This window comes from Catharus ustulatus, chromosome 14 (genome assembly GCF_009819885.2).
Source record: "Catharus ustulatus isolate bCatUst1 chromosome 14, bCatUst1.pri.v2, whole genome shotgun sequence".
NCBI classification, from domain to species: domain Eukaryota; kingdom Metazoa; phylum Chordata; class Aves; order Passeriformes; family Turdidae; genus Catharus; species Catharus ustulatus.
This window is the reverse complement of record NC_046234.1, coordinates 157,680-180,438: the sequence shown is the minus strand read 5'-3', so window position 1 is coordinate 180,438 and position 22,759 is coordinate 157,680. Positions and strand designations below refer to the sequence as shown.

The 22,759-nt window shown below is 55.5% G+C and overlaps 2 protein-coding genes across 4 annotated transcripts in view; both read left to right on the top strand.

Annotated features, from left to right (window-relative positions):
* The first annotated feature begins 1,637 nt into the window (after positions 1–1,637).
* Positions 1,638–3,370, top strand: BMP15 (bone morphogenetic protein 15). Its single transcript, XM_033072085.1, has 2 exons — positions 1,638–1,978; positions 2,471–3,370. The coding sequence occupies exons 1-2, from the start codon at positions 1,660–1,662 to the stop codon at positions 3,244–3,246; spliced, it is 1,095 nt and encodes a 364-aa protein (XP_032927976.1). The 5' UTR covers positions 1,638–1,659; the 3' UTR covers positions 3,247–3,370.
* A 2,944-nt stretch (positions 3,371–6,314) lies between these two features.
* PHKA1 (phosphorylase kinase regulatory subunit alpha 1) overlaps positions 6,315–22,759 on the top strand; it is a 21,128-nt gene continuing 4,683 nt past the window's right edge. Inside the window, exons 1-28 of one of the 3 annotated variants that reach the window (XM_033072355.1) lie at positions 6,315–6,491; positions 6,589–6,747; positions 7,220–7,267; positions 7,833–8,001; positions 8,370–8,452; positions 8,628–8,708; positions 9,122–9,220; positions 9,335–9,481; positions 9,805–9,858; positions 10,468–10,590; positions 10,707–10,802; positions 11,544–11,651; positions 11,845–11,923; positions 12,364–12,498; positions 13,543–13,652; positions 14,295–14,439; positions 15,367–15,445; positions 15,853–15,932; positions 17,735–17,911; positions 18,290–18,384; positions 18,549–18,688; positions 18,817–18,973; positions 19,126–19,205; positions 19,385–19,463; positions 19,550–19,679; positions 21,293–21,394; positions 21,795–21,910; positions 22,205–22,240. In XM_033072355.1, the coding sequence (XP_032928246.1) occupies positions 6,414–6,491; positions 6,589–6,747; positions 7,220–7,267; positions 7,833–8,001; positions 8,370–8,452; positions 8,628–8,708; positions 9,122–9,220; positions 9,335–9,481; positions 9,805–9,858; positions 10,468–10,590; positions 10,707–10,802; positions 11,544–11,651; positions 11,845–11,923; positions 12,364–12,498; positions 13,543–13,652; positions 14,295–14,439; positions 15,367–15,445; positions 15,853–15,932; positions 17,735–17,911; positions 18,290–18,384; positions 18,549–18,688; positions 18,817–18,973; positions 19,126–19,205; positions 19,385–19,463; positions 19,550–19,679; positions 21,293–21,394; positions 21,795–21,910; positions 22,205–22,240 (2,985 nt within the window). In that variant the 5' untranslated portion in view covers positions 6,315–6,413. Of the gene's footprint in view, positions 6,492–6,588; positions 6,748–7,219; positions 7,268–7,832; positions 8,002–8,369; positions 8,453–8,627; positions 8,709–9,121; positions 9,221–9,334; positions 9,482–9,804; positions 9,859–10,467; positions 10,591–10,706; positions 10,803–11,543; positions 11,652–11,844; positions 11,924–12,363; positions 12,499–13,542; positions 13,653–14,294; positions 14,440–15,366; positions 15,446–15,852; positions 15,933–17,734; positions 17,912–18,289; positions 18,385–18,548; positions 18,689–18,816; positions 18,974–19,125; positions 19,206–19,384; positions 19,464–19,549; positions 19,680–21,292; positions 21,395–21,794; positions 21,911–22,201; positions 22,241–22,759 lie in introns of all 3 variants that reach the window. The other 2 variants (XM_033072354.2, XM_033072356.2) reach the window with 2 other exon arrangements.

Sequence of the window (22,759 nt, the reverse complement as noted above, 5' to 3'; positions counted from 1 at the left end):
GCCACGACTCTTACTCATCTCATTCCCAGACAACATAGCCGGCCTGGAACGCTCTGCTCTGTAAGCAGTGCCTGTGGCCCCTGGTTGCCTGCCACGGCCCAGGAGGGTTGGCTTGCAGTGCCAGGCCGGTGAGCCACCCTAGGCTTGTTCATTCCCAGTGCTGGAAGGGTCTCAAGCTTTTCTTGGTAGTCCCTGTCCACAAACACCTGCCTTGAACTCTGTCTGCTCCCTGTGCAGCCCAGCTGTAGGCAGCCCAGTACAGCCAGAGTGTCTCAGGGTGGAGTGGTAGTGGTACCTGGGCTATTTGTAGTGCTGGAACCCACTCAGGAGAGCTGCGTGGTCCCCTCACCATACAGCCTTGATATATCCACTGCTGACATGTCCACCCCCCCGACCTAAGTCTGCTCTCCCCTATGGTCTTCCCACCTGCCTTGTCATGCCCCCCACTCATGACTGGCTGCTACCATGCCCGGACTTTTCCCAGCCTTCACTGCCCCTTATGCACTTTCCCAAATGAGTAACTAGGGCTGCCTAGCCAGGCGAGAAGGCTCCTGTGCCCTGCCTCATCACGTGGCCCCACAGCCTTTTTAGCATCACACACACCCACACACAGCCCTCCTAGCCCTTAGCACTGTGCCCAGCTAGCACCAGGAAGGGTGCACAGCAGGCACTAGCACAACCTCCCCAGCTCTTGCCATGTCCTTATGCCTGTACCAGTGATTCCCAGCCAGTGTGCTCAACACCTGGCTGCTTCCATCCCAGCAGGAGAGCAGCTGTGTAGTGTGGGTTTGGGCACAGCACCAGCGCCTCTAGAGGTGGCACTGGCTGCAGCTGCCCACACTGCACTCTGTAAAAGTGGGCATTCTGATGGTGATGGCAGGGTGATATCTATAGTGGGATACTGCTAGCTTGCCCAGACATACTTAGCGCTGCTGGGCTCAGTGTCACTCTGCTCACCCATGTGCCTTTGTGCCAGCTGGGCAGCATGATGCACTGGGAAGCTTGGCTGTGCTGCATGGCTGTTGGGGAGTAGAACCCCAGCCTCTGTGCCTGCTTGGGGCAGTGCAGACCAGCTTGCAGCAACAGGCACACAGGTGCTGAGCCACTTCTGGAGAGTTAGTACAGAGTAGAGGGAGCTGGAGGAATTCTCACCGCATGGATGCACCCTCTCAGGCTCTGTCTAGCCCCATTCTCCTGGGACCCAGGGAGTTTCTGGCTCTTTAAAACCTGATTGAGTCCATGCCTTTAAAATGGGCCTGGGCAGGAACCTCCTACCCTGCAGGAGGAGGCTGAGCCAGGAGCAGGTGGGCTGAGTAAGCTGGTTCTCCCACCCCCACGCCCCTACCCCAGCACCTTTACAGCTCCCATAGCCAGGCTCTGCTGGGCTAGCTTTGCTCCTGGTCTGGGTTTTAGTCTGGAATTTGTACCTCTGTTTGGATATATAACACCTTTCTGTTCCTGTGCCAAGCTGAAGCAGCTGGTGTGGTTGTCCTGTTTTGATAGGAGCTGGAAGCACCCTGGGATCCTTTTGCTGGTGCCCACAGTCAGCTCTGCCTCTCAAGTGGGGAGAAGTATGATTGCAGGTTCTCCCTAATTCTGCTGGCTAGCCCCACCTTGTCCCACTTACCTGCTCCCTCTCCAAACACGCACCCACCTATCATGGCTATGCCCTACCCTTTCACCAGCCTCCTCCTCCTCCTTGTTGTGCCCCTTTCCCAGGCTGCAAACCAGTCCCCACTGCCCCCTGGCTCCCTGCCTGCTGTCCCCACCCTGCCCCTCCTGCAGGCCCTGCAAACGCGGGCTCCAGGCAGCCCAGGCTGGAAAATGCCCACAGCCAGTGGGCAGCCCCTGCGCTACATGCTGAATCTGTACCGGAGTGCTGCTGACCGCGAAGGCCGACCCCGCCGCAGCTGCAGCCTGGGCACCAACACCATCCGCCTGGTCCAGGCCAGTTCCCACAGGGGTCAGCCCTGGGCAGGTAAGGAACTGGTAGGCGCTAAGGATGGTAAGGGGCCTTAGCACAGCTAGCAGAGTAGGCTTGAGCTCTGAAGGCGAGGTCTCTTGCCTGCTTCGTTCCTGCTCTTTACGTTGTCCTGGCTGGGGTTGCTCTTGGCCATGGGGTTCTACTTGGCAGGAGTCAAGGCTCTGCCCCAGGGGCGAGATGGACAAATGCATTGCTGACCCTTGCATGCCCTTCTCTCCTTCCCACTCTGCCTGATGCTGTGCCAGGCTAGCAGTGTTGGTGCAGAGGATGGGAAATGTTACAGACTCTCTTTGCCCTTCATGCCACCAGCAAGCCTTGGCTCATGGCTTCTGTTCTGTTCTGCAACTTCTGCCTTGTGCTGGGGTGGATGGTTGTCACAGGCTTTGCTGTGCTGTGTGGGGCTGTGGCATCATCACGAGAGAAAGGGGTGCTGCACAGTGCCCCCTGCACTATGCTAAGGGAGTACTGGTCACTGGTTCCCTGCAGGTCGGTGGTACTTTCAGGCCCTCACCTACCACGTGGAGGGCCAGCCAGAGGCTGAGCACCTCCTCAGAGCCACTGTGGTCTACCTGCCAAGTCTGTTACTGGCCCGTGGTCGCCTCTTCTGTGCTCTGGAGCTGGTAGTGGCCAGCGAGGCACCCAGGATGCTGCTCAGCTCTAGTGCCCATACCCGCCATGGCTGGGCTGAAGTTGATGTCACCCCTTACCTGGTGCTGGGGAACAGCAGCATGGAGACTCTGGCATTGCGACATGTCTGCGTGCATGCTGGCCGAGCAGGAGGCCACGATGTCCTAGTGGCCCCTGGCCACCCTTTCCTTCTTCTCTACCTAAATGATACCCAGGCAGGATTGGCACCTCCAGCAGCAGAGCCTCACCGACACCGACGTGATACAGGGACATTGGCTCATGACCTGCCCAACTACCTGCGGGAGCAGGGAGGGGAGAAGAGTGACTGTTCCCTTCGTCCCTTCCCTGTCAGTTTTGCACAGCTGGGCTGGGACCACTGGATCATTGCTCCCCACCGCTACAACCCACGCTACTGCAAGGGCACCTGTCCCCACCTGCTCCGCTATGACTACCACGCACCCAACCATGCTGTGGTGCAGAGCTTTGTTCATCAGCTTGTGGATGCCAATGTGCCCCGGCCCTCCTGTGTGCCCTACCGCTACAGCCCCATCAGTGTCCTCATGATTGAGCGCAATGGAGGCATACTGTACAAGGAGTACGAGAATATGATTGCAGAGTCCTGCACTTGCCGGTAATTTCCACTCGCCCAGCACATCACCCCTGGTCTCTGCCTCTTCCTGCAGATCTGGACTTTAGGGTTTATCTTGCTCTGCCTGGGGCTCACTTGGCTCATCTCCCCTCCCCATGCTGTGCTGCTCAGTGGGGAAGTTTTACAATGACAATTTTATATAAATTGTGGATTTTTAAAGGCAGGAACCTGTGCTGGGGTGGTTGCCCCATGGCATCTGTCCTTCCTGCAGCCCCCATGGCTGCTGCCTGGTTTTGGTGGGCAGGGGGGCTTGGCCTGATGTTCTCAGAGATGAACTGTGTCCCTAAACTGGAGTATGAAGCTCTTAGGAGGTGGTTGGGAGTCTCCTGGTAGAGCCAGGGCAGGGAGGGTAAGAAGTCCAGGAGTATCTGTGCTTTGCATTTGACACATTAGTGGTGTCAGGATCTGATGTGACCCTGCCTATGGCATTCCTTCCCAACTCACATGCACCCCATCCCTATCTAGTCTCAATTGCAGAGGCATCTCACCGGGCTGAGAATTTGGGCTGGAGGAAGGAAGCTTCTCTCCTCCCCTGTGGTTCTGCTCTGGAAGGGCTATGAAAAACTGGAGGGACCTGAGCTGCCATCTCTCCTTCCAGTGCTAGAGGCCAAGGCAGCTGTCTGTGCTGGCCTCTGCCTGCTGTTTCCTCTGACACACTTGTTCTTCAGCTCCTTGGTTTGCCCTCTGGCAGGGCTCAGGTCTCATTCTATCCCAGAGGTTAGACTCCCATTGCAGGTGTCTCTCTACCTTCTTGCACTCTTGCTGTCACACAGGCCTTGGGCTCTGCTGGGTTCCTGGCATGTCCCTGTTCCCAGAAGGGTCAGTCCTGCTCTCAGCACCCCTGCTGCCTGATTTTCCTCTATTTATTGCTTGACTGTGAATAAATAAACTGTTTGATTTTGCTAAAGACCATCTTTGCCTGTTCTTGCACTGTCCCCGAGCTGCAGCAGGTGCTCCCTGGGATAGGCTGCCATAGGCTGTATCCCTGTGCAACTGCCATTGTGCTTTCACTAGAGGGAGTGGGTGCGGGGGTGAATCCCAGCTGGTTCAAGTAGGGCCTATGAGAAGTGCCTCCCCTGGAGCACTGACTTGCCCTAGTGCAAAGGAGACCAGATGTGACTGCAGGCAGCTGCCTTCATGGGGCTAGGAACAAGAGATGTCCCACAGAACGACAAGAGATGTAGGGGGAAAGTCCTATGGGATTATGGAGGGGCAATGAGCCAGGTCTCCTGGGGCTGTCTGTCACCGTGGCTAAGGCATTTCTCTGCCTGGGCTATTGTGGGTAGGTGTCTGTGAGCAAACTTGCCTTGCCCACTGTCACCTGTGTGCTGTTTTTCTACAGCTCACGGCTCTTGCCTGGGTCTCCTCTTGCTTGGGATCCAGCCCCATCTGTTATTACTGGGCCAACTCCATGGGGATATTTCAGCACTTTAATTTTTCCCATGAGTGTTTGCTGTTGGACAGGGTGCTGTCAACTCCAATCCCTCCCTTTCCTGCCAGTCTTAAAGTTTCTTTGCCATCCTGAAAGGCTAAGAAACCACAGAGCCCCAGGCTCCTCTCCTACCCCTTGTCCCCAGTTAGCCATATCTTGGTCATAAGTGGGAAATGCCTTCTGCTTTTTTTGGAAACTCACAGGTCTGAGCCCTAGCAATCATTAAGCATGTGGTGTTGATTCATACAGGCAAGTGATAATAAAAGATAAGGAGAGTGGCATGCTCCCAGCCCTGGACATCTTTGGATGCAGTGCTTCCCCCTACTCTAACCTGCTGCCTGCACCCCTTGGGCCAGCTGGGCACCTGGAGATGGGTGAGCACTGTAGTTTGTGGCCCCAGCCCTCTGTCCTTATATGCACTGTGCCAACAGCTTCTTGCATCTCTTGGGATGAGCCCCTTCCCTGAGTACCCATGGGTGCCCAGGGGCTGCTCCAGCAGCAGGATCTCCTCTGTGGTGGTGGTGGGACAGGTGCAGGACAGATGGAGGAGCAGTGATTCAGGGAAAGAGTCACTGCCCCTGGATGACCTTGGCACTGTGCCTGCATCATTGTTGTGACTGCCACGTGCAGGGTGCAGTGATCCCAGCCTGCTGTCTGGGTGCACCCTGCAGGGAGAATCTTCCTGCAGATCCCACAGCTATGTGAGCCCCTTGGGCACAGCTTGGCATCTCATTGGGGAGCACCAGGAGTCCTGGTTTTGGGGGCATACACCCAACCCACCCTCAGGTAGGGCTCTTCTCTGTGGAGCTGTTGCCAGCACAGGGGGCTGAACTGGCCTTTTTCTCTCCCACAGGCCAGCTAGTGCATCCCTGTCCCCTTCTGCCTTATTCCCAGCTCCTTCCCCTGCCCCAAAACCCCACACTGAGCCTTTGCTTTGCTTCCACAGGGTGCCCATTCACTATCCCTTCTGCTGCCCTTCTTAAGTGGGCATGAACAACCTCCACATCCTCCAGGCTGGCACTGGGCAGAGAGGGGACATGTCCCATGTACCCTTGCAGTGCTGGGGCAAATCTGGGCTGGGCACTGTAGAGGGGAAACCAGGATGGAGGTCACTCAGCTGTGGAGAGCAGTTGCTCCCCAGGAACCCTGCCAGGGACCGTAGCTGGATGTAAGCAATGAGGGCCAGGATCCAGACGCCTCATGGGTGCCCTGCAGCTGGGGTGGGTGTTAACAAAGAGCCGTTTCTCTGCCTGGTACGGGATCCATCCGTATGTCCCTGCGCTCCCACACCACACACCAGTCCGTCTGTCCGTTCCACACCGGCACAGGTATCCTCGTGTCCGTCCATGTATCCGCGAGTATGGCTGTGTGCCCGTTCGTGTGTCTGTCCTTGTAGCCGCGTATCCATATTCAGCGTTTGCCCACTGGCAGGGCCCCCCCGCTCTCGGGGCCTCCGTGGTGGCAGGTCCAGCCACTCGGTACTGAGCGTCCCGTGGGCCGAGGAGCGCAGGGCAGCGCGGGTGGGACGGCCGCTAAGGGGCTCCAGACCGGCTCGGGCAGCGAGCGGGCGGAGCCGGTCCCGGAGGGGCGGAGCGGGTCCCGGAGGGGCGGAGCGGGTCCCGGAGGGGCGGAGCGGGTCCCGGAGGGGCGGAGCGGGTCGGGGGCTCTGACTGGACCCGTGCCGTCTCGCCAGTGCCAGTTCTGGTCCTGTCACCGCCATTATGAGGAGCCGGAGCAACTCGGGTGTGCGTTTGGATGGCTACGGGCGTCTGGTGCAGCAGACTATCCTCCGCCACCAGGTGCGGACCCTGCCCGGGAATGGGGAGCAGGGCCGGGGCCCCGGCGCGCCCCGCTGCGCCCAGGGAGTTCCGTGTGAACGGTGTGTCCCCTCCGCAGGATGCCGTGACGGGGCTGCTCCCCGCCAGCGCCGACTACCAGGACGCCTGGGTCCGGGACAACGTGTACAGCATCCTGGCGGTGTGGGGTCTTGGCCTGGCCTACCGCAAGAATGCCGACCGCGACGAGGACAAGGCTAAGGCCTACGAGCTGGAGCAGGTAGGAGGGGACGGGAGCCGGGGGCGGGACTAGTATCACTCGAGGGCGGCCGTCACCCCGGTCTGGTCAGCTTTTGGCGCAGCTGGGTCAGGGGCCCAAAGACAGTGCAGTGCAGCTGTCCCACGATGCGGAAAGCAATAGGAATAGATGTCAGAGCCTGCTCTTCCCAGACCACACTGGAGCCCAGTCAGAGCTAGACCTCTGGCTCTGGGGTGATCGGGGGCCACAGCCCTTTTCTCAAGGGCTGGGGAGCCATGTCCTGCAGGCATGCCCTCTGTCCCACTGCATAGCATGGCAACCTGGCCTTGCTGGCAGACCAAGAAGTCTTCCCTCTGCTGTCACCCAGGGGCTGTGAAAATGTGACCAGGGGCTCTGATTACAGACACTGAGCTCCACAAAGGTCATCAGCCAGCTGATCCCGAGTCAGGGTTTCTCTTGGAGGTTAATAAACCTGTTTTCCTTGTTCCTGCAGAGCGTGGTGAAGCTGATGCGGGGGCTGCTCCAGTGCATGATGAGACAGGTAGGGGCTGGGGAGTACCTCTGAGTGTCAAGTGGTCTCTTTAAAGCCCAGCTATGCCACAGAGACTATTGTCCTAGCTGTACCAGCCCTCCCCAGCCTTCCCTGATGAGCAGAGGGAAGGCCTCCTTCCAGCAAGTCTTGAAATAAGTTCTGAGTGAGCGTCTGTCCTGGGTGTGATTGAAGTTCTAGAGCTGTGGGCTGGCGGCCAGTGGAGCCATTGCCAGCTGCTCCCTGTCTCGTGGCCTGGCAGGTGCTAGGATTCTATGCTAGGATTCTACAGCTCTCCTCACTTAGGGCATTTGGGGTAACCCTTTTCTCTCTGCATGGTGCAGCTGAGGCAGTGGGCCCTCCACTGCTGCAGTCCTGTGCCACAGCACCATGTGAGCCTACATTCACTACTTTGGCGCACAGTGGGGCTCAGCCCAGGGGTTATGGAATTTCTGCCCTACCAGGCATGACTCCATGTGCTCCACTCATGGCATGTGGCAGCCCTTGGTTTGGGAGCTGTCAGATCTCTCTGGAGATAGGGTTCCATGAATGCCTGCATCTCTTTGTCCTTCTCAAGGTGGACAAGGTAGAGGCCTTCAAGTACAGTCAGAGCACCAGGGACTGTCTGCATGCCAAGTATAACACCCACACCTGTGCCACTGTGGTAGGAGACCACGAATGGGGTCACCTACAGATGGATGCTACTTCTCTCTACCTCCTCATGCTTGCACAAATGACGGCCTCAGGTAATGCTGGGGGCTGCTATTGCAGCTTTGAGTGTGTTGGTCTTCAAGTTCACCAGAGTCTCAGTTTGGGTGCAGCTTCCTGGGTGTCAGGCTGTTGCAATGGCTTCCGTGACCCTCACTGTTTTCTTATGCTCTCAGTACCTGGCGTGGATTTGGGCCCCTTGTTGTTGGTCTCTCCAAAAGCCCCTGTTTTTCTGAAGCCCCAGTACTGCTGTAAGGGGTGGGAGTGGAGATGGAGTCAGCTAGGACATAGCTTCCATTGGGCAGCCATGCAAGTGGGGAAGAATTGCCCCTGGGTTACTGCAGCCTCATCCTGAGTATGCTTGTGGGCTTGGAGAGGCTAATGTGAATTCTTCCCTCTGCTTTAGGCCTCCACATAATTCACAGCTTGGATGAAGTCAACTTTATCCAGAACCTTGTATTCTACATTGAAGCTGCCTACAAAACTGCGGTGGGTAGCATGTGCTGGGGAAGGGGGGTGTGCTCTGGTGGTGGAGATACTGGATTGGTGTCTAGGAACAGCTGTGAGTTCCCTCTGAGCCACACCAGCACCTTCTGGAAGCACCACGGATATGTGGGATTCGAAGGCTTTCTGGATGTGTTCTGAAACAGTGCCTGGTTCACAGGACTTTGGCATATGGGAGCGTGGGGACAAGACAAACCAGGGCATCACCGAGTTGAATGCCAGTTCTGTTGGCATGGCCAAGGTGAGCTGAGAAGAAATGGGGGCTGGTGGGATGAGGAGCACCAGTGGCCCTGAGCTGCTTTTTTTGACAGGGCAGGCTGGGATGTTGAACTGCTGAGGCTCAATGCCCCATGCAGTGGTAGGTTCCTGGGGAGCAAGACTCTTCCTGTGCACTTGGATAAAACTGCCCTTCTAGCCTGAATTTTGCCTGAACTGTCAGTGAAAAGTTAATAGGGGATGTGTGGCACAAATGTCCTTTTTACGTCTGGAGATGTGGTCCCATTTTGACCAGAGATGTTCTGCAGCCACAGCAGGGTTCAAATTCTTTCAACTTTGGGCAGTGCTTTACACACAGGGACTAGCATGAAATGAGAGGTCTTACAGATGAGCAGCATGGTGAAGGACGTGCCTCTTTGGGTCTCACCCTGCTTGCAGGCTGCCCTGGAGGCACTGGATGAGCTGGATCTCTTTGGAGCCAAGGGAGGCCCACAGTCAGTGATACGGGTGCTGTCCGATGAGGTGCAGCACTGCCAGGTGAGACCCATTCAGGCATTACACTGTTGCAAGAGGTCCTGTGATCTGCTGGGTTTGCAGTGTGAATGATGCCTGGCCTGACAGCCAAACCACTTTTCCTTCCCCTTTCTCCAGTCCATCCTCCACTCAATGCTGCCCAGGGCCTCCACATCCAAGGAGGTGGATGCCAGTGTGCTCTCTGTCATCTCCTACCCGGCATTTGCTGTGGAGGACAGTGAGCTGGTGGAAATCACCAAGCAGGAGATTATCACCAAGCTGCAGGTGAGCATCTCTGCCCTTGTCTCACTGTTTCCAGGAGGCAGCTGCAGTCCAAACTGCTGTAGCCCTTTTTTTCCCAAAAACATGTTCTGGGCGGGGGTTGCTGGGGCATGTCCTCTCCCAGTCTCCATGACCTGTGGCAGGGGTGTGCAAAGAAGCAGCCCTGTGTGCTGTGGCCCCAGGCTGTGATTGTAGTATCTGAGTGCTAGGTGAGTGAGGGAGGGGATATTTGGCTGAAGGAAACACACTGTCCCTGCTTCTGCATTGAAGGTACAAGATATCTTACACTTTGCCTCCTGCTCAGCAAATCTTTTCCTTCCTTCCAGGGGCGATATGGCTGCTGCCGGTTCCTCCGGGATGGATATAGGACTCCCAAAGAGGTAAGTGTCCTCAGCCCTGCTGCCTGGCAGAACTTGACTGCCAAGCAGCACCCCACCTGGATGCAGCACAAAGGCTGTTTTAGGGAGCCCTGAATAGCCCCAGGCAGTGTCATGGGTCTAGGCAAGGCTCCCCAAAATACCAGAGCTCATTGGAGAAGTGATATGTCCCATCCATGCCCATAGCAGATGGCCAGAGGCTGCCTCTGCCTGCATCCTGGGACCCGGTGGTGTGTCTTAGGCTGGGAGAAGGTGGGACCAGTGCGCAGCATGGGAGCCCTGCTGAGGTGGGCTCTCCCAGGGCTGCACCAGCCCTGAGCAGGGGCTGGAGGCCTGGGAAGGTGACTACAGAGCTGCTACCCAACAGCCTCATCTATAGTAGTTCTGAAGGTCACAAAGCTACTTCTGTCTCTCTTAGACCAGCAGGGTACTGGGAGCAAGTGGAGAGTTTGCTGTTTTGGGGAGAGAAAACAGGAAATTTTATGAGCAACAGTCTTATTTGTTAACCACTGAGCTAGGAGGACATTTGAGTCCTGGGTCTCAGGAGGAGGAGAAGCCTTGTCAGTTTGAGGGGATCCTGTTACATACCACCTGCCGTGATGTCACTAACAGGACCCCAAACGCCTCTACTATGAACCTGCTGAGCTGAAGCTGTTTGAGAACATTGAGTGTGAGTGGCCTCTCTTCTGGGCATACTTGATGATTGACGGGATTTTCAGTGGAAACATGGAGCAGGTAAGAGAGGCGAGACCTGCTGGGCTAGTGGAAAAAAGTCCCAGGCAGGAGAAGTGTGCAGAGGAAGGATAAAGGGAGCCATGACTGGCAGTAGATTCCCTCTCGTCTTTCCTAAGGTGCAGGAGTACCGGGAAGCCCTTGAGGGGGTTCTCATCAAAGGGAAGAATGGGGTATGCCTGCTGCCAGAGCTGTACAGTGTCCCACCGGATAAGGTGAGTGCTCCTGATCTGTGGTGGGAAGCAGGAGTGTCTTACAGAGTCACAGGATATTCTGGGACCCACAGGGATCATGAAAGTCCAACTGCTGAAACTCCTAGTCTCATTACCAGATAATTAAGTTCTTATCAAGCCAAATTGTTAGTGAAGGGGTACATGCAGTGCATGGAAACTTCATGTAAAAAAAGGTTGGCTTAGAGCTGTTACAAAACTGTGTTGGATAAAAATTGGTTTTTTTCTCCCGAAGCATTTCTTGCTCCCACACACAAGAGTTCTTTGCTGACAGTCTGCTCAGAGACTGGCTGCTCTGAGAGCTCAGGTCAAGCACACCTGGGTTCAGTAGGTGGTGCTGAGATCCAGTTCAGTGGTGAGGGGATGTGTGTGGGCCTGGGCTAAGAGCAGTGGCTTTCTGATGCCCAGGTCATCGAGGAGAGATCTGCTCCTCAGCAGTATCAGAAAGCATTTCTATGTGCTCCTGGGGCATGCTAGTCCTTCTAGTGGGCTGGCTCAAGCTGGGAAACCAGACATGGTCTGAGCAGCTGCACCGTTGTCTGATACGGATGCCTGGGGCAGTCATAAGAAGGGACGAGGAATGTAACCAAGCTCTTTTGGATCCTCTGTGACAAATGCTGTTGTTGGGCCTTGTTTTAAGCCTTGGACTTCAAGATGCAGTGAGGATGCTTCCTTCAGCATCCTATGTCTGGGGATCCCTTCTTGACCTTCTGGCTTATCTTCCAGGTGGATGAAGAATACAGGAATCCACACACTGTGGACAGGATACCCATGGGCAAGCTGCCACACATGTGGGGACAGTCCCTCTATATCCTAGGTTGTCTGATGGCCGAGGTAGGGTCACCCTGGGTGCTGGGGAGGGCTGTGGGACCAGGCTCTAAGCTGTGAATATACAAATGCTGCCACCTGCCATGGGGAAGTTGTCACCTCTGTCCTCCAGGACCTCTTAAAGGTGGGTTGTCCATAGGCATCACCCATTCTACCCTGCCCATAAAATGTTAATGTCTTTATACCTTTTTTCCCACAGGGGTTTCTAGCTCCTGGTGAAATAGATCCACTCAACCGCCGTTTTGCGACTGTCCCTAAACCTGATGTGGTGGTCCAAGGTGAGGGAAAGGAGCCAGTTCCAACCCCCTGAGCCTGGCAGGTGGGAGGGACTCTGGCTGTGTGGAATTCACAGAGGTGGCTCTGGGGTGGCTCTGCTACTGGGTTGCTGCCAATAAAGTCCAGTCTCAGCCCTGGCAAGGTGGGTGGAAGATGGGGTACAAGTCCTTCCATTTCATCCTGTGCTGACCCACAAAACCACCATCTGCTGCAGCCTCCTCTGCAGAGGTTGAAAACTCTGTTCCTGCCACTTGATGGGGAGGACTTGTGTGTACAGAGTGTTAGGAGGGGCAAAGCAGACTTCTGCAGTGGGAACTGGTTCCCAAGGGACCCCAGACAGCTTCCTCTCTGTGGTGTGGTGCCTTGTATGTGCCCCTAAAGGCATGGGGCGGTGCTGTCATACCCTTGTGTCTGTTGCACTGAAACTGTCTTCCATCCACAGTGTGTATCCTGGCTGAAACAGACGGGATCAAGGCAATTCTGCAAAAGGAGGGCATTGACGTGGAGACTGTGGCAGACGTGTACCCCATCAGAGTGCAGCCTGCTCGCATCCTCAGCCACATCTATGCCCGGCTGGGTGAGCTGGACTCCCTGCTCCTGCAGCAAAGGGAGTGCAGAGGGGGTCTGTCCCACCCCTGGCACTCCTGCTCATAGACACTCATGTCCTGCTCTCTGCTTGACTGATGAAGATTCTGCTGCCCATTTCTAGGCCTGATAAAGCCACTGATGCCCAAGGGGAACAAGGTGGCAGATGGTGCTGTTCAGTGTGATTCTGACTGGGATAGAGCTTTGGCTTGCAATTGCACAGTCACCTCAGAAACAGACAGAGACTCTGATCCCTATAGGTTGCACCTGGTGTCGGCAGGAGTTGTCTTCCTTTCCTGTTCTCAGATCTGCATGGGGGAGGCTAGCCAGACCCAAGGAAGGGTCCTCTAGACATCCCTGACAAAGAGAGCCCAGAGCTCAGGCAGTATGGCTGTTGCTGGTGGGTGGGCAGGGCTGAGTGTGAAGGGAGAATGTGCTCACCTCTGCACGCTTGCTACTTGATGCTGCAACCCCTCAGGCATAGGGTTTGTTTTGCAGGAGCCAGAGATTTAGCCTGGGCCAAAAGAGACACTTGATCTGCTGTGATTTAATTTGGCAGCTAATTTAGGCCACCAAAAGGCCAAATGTGACATGGGCAGGGGGAGCAGCCTGGCAGCTGCCAGAGCTGATAAGCAAGGGGTGATGCTTTTGCTATACCATCCTGGGCTTTGGGAGTAATCCAGGAGCAATTGGAATGCTGATAGAGCTGTCAACTTAGCGGGGCCAGCCCCATGCAGAGGGGCACCCCTAGCCGTGCTCTAGCTTCTGGTGTACCCAAAGACCACAAGATGTGACACTGCAGAAGTGAAGACAGGCTGTGTATCACTGTTTCAGCATGTCTCTACCCCTCTGGGCAGGGCTGGGGATAGAGAATTACTGTCCCTTAGAGCTGTACCAGCTTGATACAGGGTTCTGGGATATCCCAACTGCAAACCAGCATTTCCATGCTGACTGGTAGCAAGAGGCTTGGCATTACTTGCTGCAACCTCTTTCTTGAGGAGGCTTGTACTAAAAACTCCTCTTCCTGCCCTCCCAGGCCGCAACAAGCAGATGTGCCTTACTGGACGGCCCTACCGGCATATGGGTGTCCTTGGGACCTCCAAGCTCTACAAAATCAGGAAGAGCATCTTTACCTTTACCCCACAGGTGAGTGACATTGCACGGGCTCATTCCTAGCTATTCTGTGATATGAAACTAGACAGGAAATTTCTTCAATGGCTGGGTATCAAGTTATTCTAAGGTGTGACCCAACACTCTCTGAACAGCCTGGGAGTGTGGAGTAGTCCAACTCAGTGGCATGAGGCAGCACAGTTGGTGGTCCTGGCTGTGTGGATATTGGGACAGTTTGAGCCTTTTAATGATCAGTATTGGATGGAAATCTCTGCTCACCCTGACAAGGACACCAGAAGGAGGCTGATGGCAGGCCAGGGACATGTGTCCAGGGGACAAGCAGTGTGCAAGCCTATGTAGCACTATGGGGCATGTATATTCGCTTGGAACAGGCACAGCATGGACTGGCTGTGTGGGGCTGGATGCTGCTGCTGTAGAGCTGTGGTGTTAATTATGTCCTCATAGCTGTTAGTGGTCAGTAGCTGCCATGAGAGTTGAGGGTCCCTTGCTAGGCTGTACCTGCTAGGTAAGGTGGAATGAGCCATCAGTGCAAAGTGGATGCCCTCTGGGTGCACAGTGTGGCTAGCTTGACTGTGTGCCTGTGGGAAGACATGGATGGTGCCATAAGGGCCTGGTGACTGCATGAAGGGCTGTTCATGTCTCTTGCTGTCCTCACAGTTCATAGACCAGCAGCAGTTCTACTTGGCTCTTGACAACAAGATGATTGTGGAGATGCTGAGGACGGACCTCTCCTACCTGTGCAGCCGCTGGAGGATGACTGGGCGACCAACCATCACCTTCCCCATCTCCCACACCATGCTCGGTATAGATACTCCAGCCTCACAAGGCGTTTGGCTAGAGCAGCCCTGGGAGATAACTCTGCTGGAGGAAGGGGGTGGGCAGATATGTGACTATCTCAGTAACAGGGATATGGTGAGGCTGAAGCAGCCAGTAGTGTCCTGTGAAGAGCTTACTGCTCAGAGGAGCCGTGCTGAGTGGGCAGCTGGCCTGGCAGCTAACAGGGCTGCCTGTCAGGCACTAGTGCCTGCAGCTCAAGGGCTGTTTGCTGGCACAGATGTATTCAGACTCCCGGCAAATAGGCTTTTAGGAAGGCCTTTTGGGAGCAAGACCAAAAAAGCAATTTCTCTGTAGAAGTGTTCTTGATGCTCTTTCTGCATCTTGACTCTTCCCTAAGACTGAGCACCTGCTAAAAGCTTTCTTAGTCAACAGAGAGGGTAAAACAGTAAACCAGAAGGAGCAAAGGCACAGAATGGAACTGGCTTGCCTGCAGCATCTCACAGCTTCCCTGTGAGCCTGGTGCAGGAAGGTGACTTTGTTCTGCTTTAAGGCCTTTCTGTCTCTCCCTGTGTACTTGAAATCTCCTTAATTTCTTGAGCGTGCCTTTTGTTGTGGTGCCTCCTGCCCTCAACAGCAGCCAACTCCTCTGCTTCCTCTTGTGAAAGGCAGAGACAGAGCAGGGGGCTGTTAGGTGCTGCTATCTGGTACTGTCTGCTTTAGCCTAAGTTGAAATCCAAGGAGCTTGGAGTGCATCCTGGCATGGTTTTCCTTGAATCCAGCCTGGACAGTCCAGAATTCCCCTTTTTGGGTGGTACCACAGCCTGACCACATACCCCAGAGTAAGGGTCTGGCTGTGGTGCTTTGGGTGTCTGAATGCCCACCTGGTCCTGGGTTACTTTGTGGGAGTGAGTTTGAGCGTGAGAGGCTGACTGCCTGTGCATCTTCCACACAGACGAAACCAGCAGCAGTGTGCATCCCACAGTGCTGGCGATGCTGCAGAAACTGCAGGATGGGTATTTTGGTGGTGCAAGGTGAGTGCAGCTTCCTGCAGTGCAGGAGGGAGAGGGCCTGGTTATGACAATACCTGCTGAGCAAAGCATAGGCTGTGGGGGAGCAAGCTGGGGAGGATACACTGGGGTGTGCTAGGATATCAGCATGCCCTGGGGCTACAATCCCGACAGAGGAAGTGAAAGAGAGGGCATAGCTCTTCATGTCATCAAACCCATGGCTGTGGGATTCCTCTAATAGCTTTTAGGCAGCCCTTCCATGCCCAACCATGGCTGAAAGAGTTGCAGGCAGCTAAAGTAGACACCAGTGTGTGTATGCTGCTGGTGAACATATCTCTCCCCATCAAAGGGCCTGCCCTGAAGCCAGGAAGTAAAGCCAAGGGTATCACCTCCCCTTTCCTCTCCATGTGATCTTCCTATCTCTTGCCCAGAATTCAGACTGGTAAATTGTCGGAGTTCCTGACAACGTCATGCCGAACGCACCTCAGCTTTATGGACCCTGGGCCAGAGGGTAAGGTCTTTGCCAAGAGTTACAGGCTCAGCAGTCACAGTTTTGAAAAGCTAGATGCCAAGGAATGGCTGCATGGCTTGCAGGTAGCAGAGGATGGTAAGGGAGAACTGGCCAGTGACTGCCATGGGGTGGCAAATGCCTAACTCACCCTTACAACCATAGCACCCAACCTCTCTGCCAACATACACTGCTGTGTTCTTCTTGTGCTTGGGTTTTCACCATGTTCCCATCTGGCCCTCTGTTGATCTTGTCTGGAATGAGTGGCTCTGACCTTCATGAGTTGCTGTGTGGAGAAGAGATAAAGGCTTAGCAGTCTGCCTGCACTTGGGAGATGTAGCTGAGGGTCTTTGATGCAAAAATAGTAGTGCAGAAGGTGATAGAACAGTGACCAAGGTGGTGGGGAAGAGCCACCATGTCCCTAATTAATCTCTGTTTTATCCCAAAGCCTTTGTCCCTCCCCTGGGCAGAGCTGCTCTAGTGAGTGCCAAATTGAAGCCTTTATTGCTATGTGGAGAGTACCTGAGAGTGCCTTGGCCCATCACAGCATGAGGGGACCCCCCTTTGTGCTGGGACCATGGCAGGGTGCAAGTTTTGCTGTTGCCCTTGCAAGAAGGGCTGGAGATGTCTCCTGAGTGACCTAGCACTGGTCATCATCAGCCTTCCCACTGTTTCACCTCTGCAGCTCCTGCAGCCTGTGAACACACTGCTGGGACTCTGAATGCTCATTTTTCTTGCCCTTCTCTCACTTCACCTGCGGCCTCCTTACAGGCCCCATCGGGGTTTTTGTCCAAAGTCTCTGCTTCGCCTCCCAGCTCCAGTGAGAGGGTATGCCTGGCCTTTCAACAGCATCTCAAAGATACTAAATTTTAAGGTTTTCCTGTGGTCAAATGCTGCAGCCAGGCAGATGAATGTTCTCAAGGGTGGCGCTTAGAGGATTTTTCCAGCCTAGCCCTCAGGCACTGTCATGAGGCATTCTGTCAAGGGGTGGAAAGGGGATGCCATGCTGCTTCAGGTGCAGTCAGCAGCTCATTTCCTGGGGCCAACACACCTCCGAGTTTGTCAGCTGGAGAGCTGCATAGCTTTGCCCTGGCCCACTGTAACTGCACTAACTGTGTTTTATCTGGGGCAGCCCCTCACTTTTACCTCCTGACAGAGCAGAGACCTGGCCTCTAAGCACCCTCTTCTATGCTGCTGTTAGTGCATGGTGTCTCTGGTGCCCCTGATGTGTAGTTGGGAGCTGCTTGAAGCTGGGCAAAGAGCAAGGCAGGACCCATAACTCTTCCTGTAATTCCCACCTCCCACCTTCCTGCAAAACACACCTTGTCTTGCTCGCTTGCTGGAGTCCTGGTTGAAAGATGCCCTTACTGTGCTGGGGTGCTTGTAAGTGGTCTCTGCTTGGACAAGCTGCCTCTGGCTGTACCTCCCCACTTCTTTCCTGGAGAGAAGGTAGTGTGAGGGTTTTTCCACTGGATTTGAGTAGGACGTTCCTGTCCTTGCACAGGCTTGGATCAGAGACATACTGCAGCCCCGTTGCTTCCTTTGACAAGGTGGGACACGGAGGGAGCACCAGTTTGGGGCAGGCAGTGCCGCAGGCAGGAGTTATGCATGAACAGGCATGCTTTATGTGCCTGGCTGCTGGCACTGTCCATTAGTCTATCTGGCTGCCAGCACTGGCCCTAAATTGTCACTTTGTGCAGCCAGCAAAGCTTTGTCCCTGCTGAGGCATAGCTGGGAGCTCTCTGGGCTTTTGGGTGCCACAGCTCAAAGTGGCTGAACCCCTGCTCTGCTGCCTTCCCTTCCAGAGGACACTGACGATGAGGTTGCTCAGTATCTGGATCACTTGCTGCAGCACACGACTCCCCAATCAAACCTGCCTCCCACCACCCAGCAGGGAGGGCTGAGCCGCTTCAGGGCTGCTGTCCACACCACCCGTGACCTCATGTCCCTGGCATCCAAGGCCAAGGACCTGCATATCCAGAGTGAGTAACTCCCAACACCCTCCACACCTTCCCTTGAGCCCAGGGTTGAGGCTGAAGTGCTTTGGGAGCTTTCACAGGTGTGCAATGCTGGGGTTCCCGTGGATTGCAGAGGAACTAAGCCTTTACCTGGGCAAAGGCACTTTATGTCCATCATGTTAGTCCTGGCCATGGAGTATCTTGGAGGTCGTGCCTGTGCAGCCCTGATAAAGAATGGCAGCTCCCTGCAGTGTTCCTCTGGGTGGACAGAGGCTGCTTCTCCCTTAGCCAGCTTCTCTTCAAGGACTGCTGGGGGAGCATTGTCAGTGTCTGAGGTAGTTTGGGGCACTGTAGTGTGACTGGGGCTGGATGTATCTCCTCCAACCTGTGGGTTTTTTTTAGATGTTGGGATGTATGTCCCCAGCAAGATCTTTCAGGCATCGCAGCAGTCGGTCAAGCTACTGAGTTCACCCCACCAGCATGACTTAGACGGCAAGGTGAGCTCTGTCTCTCCCAGGCTGAGCTGTCGTTTCAGCTGTAGGCAGAATGTCCTAGCAGGATTGCAAGGGCAAGTCTTGTTGTTTGATGAGGGGTAATATGCATGGGTCGATTTGGTGCAGGGTGCTGGTGGTGCTAATCAGCAGCATGGGTCTCCCCCCAGAGCCACACACTCTACGCAGAGATGAACTTGCCACGTGATGAGGATGGCAATGTGGACTGCAAGGCACTGGTGAACCAGCTGCGCATCTGCCCCACGCTGCAGGAGCAAGCAGACATCCTTTACTTGCTCCACATCCTCAAGTAGGATGATCTCTGTGTCCTAAGGCCTCACTGTGCATAGAGGGGTTTGGCACAGCCCAGGGGGCTTGCTAGGGAGCTGTGACAGGCAAATTGCTGGATATAACGCCTCACCTCCTTCACCTTCACAGGGGACCCGAGTGGCACACGGGGCTTGATAGTGAGCCTGGCCCCACCGTCAAGGAGCTCCTCACTGAGCTGTATGTGCGGGTGGGGGAGACACGCCAGTGGGCCCTGATCCGCTACATCTCTGGCATCCTCAAGAAGAAGGTTGAAGCTCTGGATGAGGTAACAGCTAGCCTCTAGCAGACTGACGTCTGTCAGGGTGGAGGCAGCAGAGTGAGCAGGTGAACCATGGCCACATCAGCTCCGTCTCCCTCTGGCTTATCCTGAGCCCCCAAACCCTCAGCTGTTGACAGCAGCTGCTTTTCTGTCCCCAGGCCTGTACTGACCTCCTGTCTCACCAGAAACACTTGACGGTGGGGCTGCCCCCAGAACCACGTGAGAAGACAATCTCCACGTGAGTGTGGCATCTCTCTCCACCCAAACATGCTGGGCTGGGTCTGGGGTCCATTGGCAGGAGTGGCCCTGGGTGGCTGTCCTCAGCCTACATCTCTCGTCTTGAGGCTGTACAGACTGGGGGTATGCAGGGTTTGCTCTGCTGCCTCTCACCTGCTCTGTTGTTTGTCCACGCCCCAGCCCGATCCCCTATGAGGAACTCGTTCGCCTTATTGATGAAGCCAGTGAGAAGAACCTCAGTGTGTCTGTCCTCACCCAGGTGAGGGGCCAGGGTGTCAGAGGACCCCACAGCTGGGTGTCTGCCCTGGTGAGCAGCAGTGAGATGATGTGCCTTTGCCCCTCCAGGAGATCATGGTGTACTTGGCCATGTACATACGCACACAGCCTGCACTATTTGCTGAGATGTTCCGCCTCCGCATTGGGCTCATCATCCAGGTGATGGCAACAGAGCTGGCACACTCCCTGCATTGTTCAGGTACATGTGGCAGGGACAGCACCCTAGCTGGGGTATGTGCTGTGATGCCTGGGGCTCTGTCAGCCAGAAAGGAGTACAGTAATTTCACAACTATAAGGCGCACCCTTTTGACTAAAATTTTCCCTCGAACCCGGAAGTGCGCCTTATAGTCCGGTGCGCCTTATATAATGTACAAAGTTGCGAAATTTGCCAACCTGGAAGTGCGAGCCCGCAACAGTCCCGAGCCAAGCAGAGCCCGCCCAGCTGCGGCATCGGGGCAGCGCCAGGCTGGGGCGAGCCCCATGGCATCGGGACAGCGCTGGCACAGGGGGAAAGTTGGCGGCAGCGGAGCAGCCCGGGCGTGGGGGGGAAAGCCCGGTGGCGCAGCCCGGGCGGGGAGGGAAGGATGGTGGCATCGGGGCAGCTGCGGTGCAGCACGAGCCTACTGGCATCAGAGCAGCGGCGGCGTGGGGGAAAAGCCTAGGGGGGCATGGGGCTCCCTGAGCGCCATGGGGGCACGGGGTTCCCGGAGCTGCATGGGGCTGCCGGGGCGGCGCAGGGAGGGAGGGAGCAGGCTGCCACAGAAGCCACGAGCCACGGCCGCTCCGAGTCACCACCCCTCCCCGAGCCGCCGCAGCCCCAGCGCTGCGGGAGCCCCGTGCCGTGAGGGGGAGGCGGCACCGCGGAGCTGCGAGGGGGAACAACATGGTGGCACCACAGAGCTGCGAGAGGGAACGGCATGGTGGCAGCACCGAGCTGAGCAAGGGACAGGCGGGATGGTGGGGGCGCCGAGCCGAGCAAGGGACAGGTGGCAGGGTGGCAGTGCCGAGCTGTGCGAGGGAACAGCATCGTGGCTCCACGGAGCCGCCAGGGGGAACAGCATGGCAGCATAACCGAGCCGCAAGCGGGAACAGCACGGCAGGAGCTCCAAGCTGAGCAAGGGACAGGTGGCATGGCGGGAGCGCCGAGCCAAGTGAGGGAACGGCACAACAGCTCCACAGAGCCGCGAGAGGGAACAGCACTGTGGCAGCACAGAGCCACACGGGGGTGCCAGCCGGCACTGGGGGCGGATGGGAATGCCAGGGCCCACTGCACGGGGAGGGCGCCTGAGGCTGCCTTTGAAAGCCTACGCCTCTCTGAAAAATGTTTGCAAATTGAGTACCTGACAGTAAACTCCACGATCACGAGATTCCATTACTAATTCGCAGCTCCTCGCTGCAAAAATAAAAATGCACCTTATAGTCCGGTGCGCCTTATATAATGTACAAGGTTGCAAAATTTGCCAACTCCCGGAGGTGTGCCTTATAGTCTGGTGCGCCTTATGGTCGTGAAATTAGTGTACTGGTAAAAGTGGGCAGCTCAGGCTAGGTCAAGACCCTGCATGGAAGTGCCAGTGTCTGCAGCTGGATGTGGTCTTGAGCAGCAGAAACTGACTGCACTGCAGTCTCCATCCCAGCATGTGTCAGACTAGCATGAAGAGTCCATGTTATAGGCAACACTTGGAGATAGTGTATGTCCTTGACAGATGAGCTCCTGTACCAGTGCTCCTCCTGCTCACAGAATGGCATGCAGGGTAGAAATGTCCTAGGAGGCCTGTGAGGCAGGCTACAAAATCGCACTTCTATTCTCTCCAGCTGGAGAAGCCACAGAGAACCTGATGAATCTCAGCCCATCAGACATGAAGAGCCTCCTCTACCACATCCTCTCTGGCAAGGAGTTTGGGGTGGAAAGGAGCGGTAAGTCCCAGCAGAGAGCATCTCAGGGCAAAGCTGAGTGCAAGGGCATAGCCAGATCTACATGTTCCTACCTGTGAAGGGTGTCCCTGTTCTCTCCCATGTTCAGCACAGTACTGGAGGTCAGTAGGAAGTTGTGCTCTTCATAAGGATATGCTGAGTGATTTCTGGGATCAAGCCTGAATCTCGTGGCTATTTGAGCTTTGCTTAGTTTGGCACTTGACCTGGTTGGGTCTGAATCGAAGCATTTCTGTATTGAAGCATTTCTGTCCTTCATTCATGGATCTCTGATGCTGTCATGTTAGAGGGCAAAGTCATGCAGAGGCACCAGTGCCTGGGCAGTGATGAGGGATGGCCATGCCTTGAGCGATATTGCCCACACTAGACCTCTCTTCTCCACCAGTGCGTTCAGTGGACTCGTCACTCACCACTGCTGTCTCCATCTGTGACATGGAAGCTGTTGGGGGCACCAGGTCTGAGCGCACTGGCCTTGTGAGGCTGAAAAGTGAAATCAAGCAGGTGAGGGCAGGTGGTGCAGGCCACTCATGACTGGTCTTGTGGGTGAAAACCAGCTACAAACCAGGCAGAACTGGTGGAAGAGTGGGAGACACAGATGCTTCCAGGAGCTAATTTTGTCTCCAGTCCTGCCCTGGGAGGAAAGTTAGGATGAATCTGGTCGTGGGTAGGGGTTGCTCTGGCAGTTCAGGGGGAGCACAGGGGTGGAGAGGACCATGTGATGTCCAAGGTGTGGCTGTTGACTTGGTGGGCATCTTCCAACAGCAGAACCTTCATTTCCTTCTTCTCTTGCAGCAGTTGGATAAACGTAGGCAATCTCTGCCTGGGAGTAAGGTGAAGTCTCCCTGGTCCTGAAGCCTCAGCTTTTGCCCCTCATGCCATGCACCAGGGCAGCTTCCCCGCATGCACAAGTCAATGACCTTCCCTCAGCTGCTGCAGCAATGAGTTGGCTTCCCCACTAAGTGACTACCATTACAGCCAGCTGGGAGCTGTGCTCAAATGCATTCCATTATACCCACAAAATCTGCTGAGCAGGATGGCATGATGCTGCCAGTGCCATGACCAGTAGTGACTGCAGGACAGTTCACTGAATCCTGCCTGCAGCCTCCCCACCATTTTTTCTCTGGGGAAAGAGGCATCTGGTCATCTGCAAATGCCTACAAGACTTCCTCTTGTGGCTGTATCCAGGAGGAGTCCCAAGTTCTGGAAGGTGTCTTGTCATCAAAGAGACAGAGCTTGCTGGGCCAGGGTGATGCAGCAGAGTTAGGCCCAACTTGCTACAGTGTGAAACCTGACATCACAGATGGGTGGCTGGGGGCAGTAACCTTCTTACTGGTCCTCCTGTCTGCTTGA

Coding starts and splice junctions, on each gene's coding strand:
- BMP15 (XM_033072085.1), top strand. CDS start 1,660: ATGGCTATGCCCTACCCTTTCACCAGCCTCCTCCTCCTCCTTGTTGTG. Junction 1,979..2,470: donor CAGGGGTCAGCCCTGGGCAG/GTAAGGAACTGG, acceptor GGTTCCCTGCAG/GTCGGTGGTACTTTCAGGCC.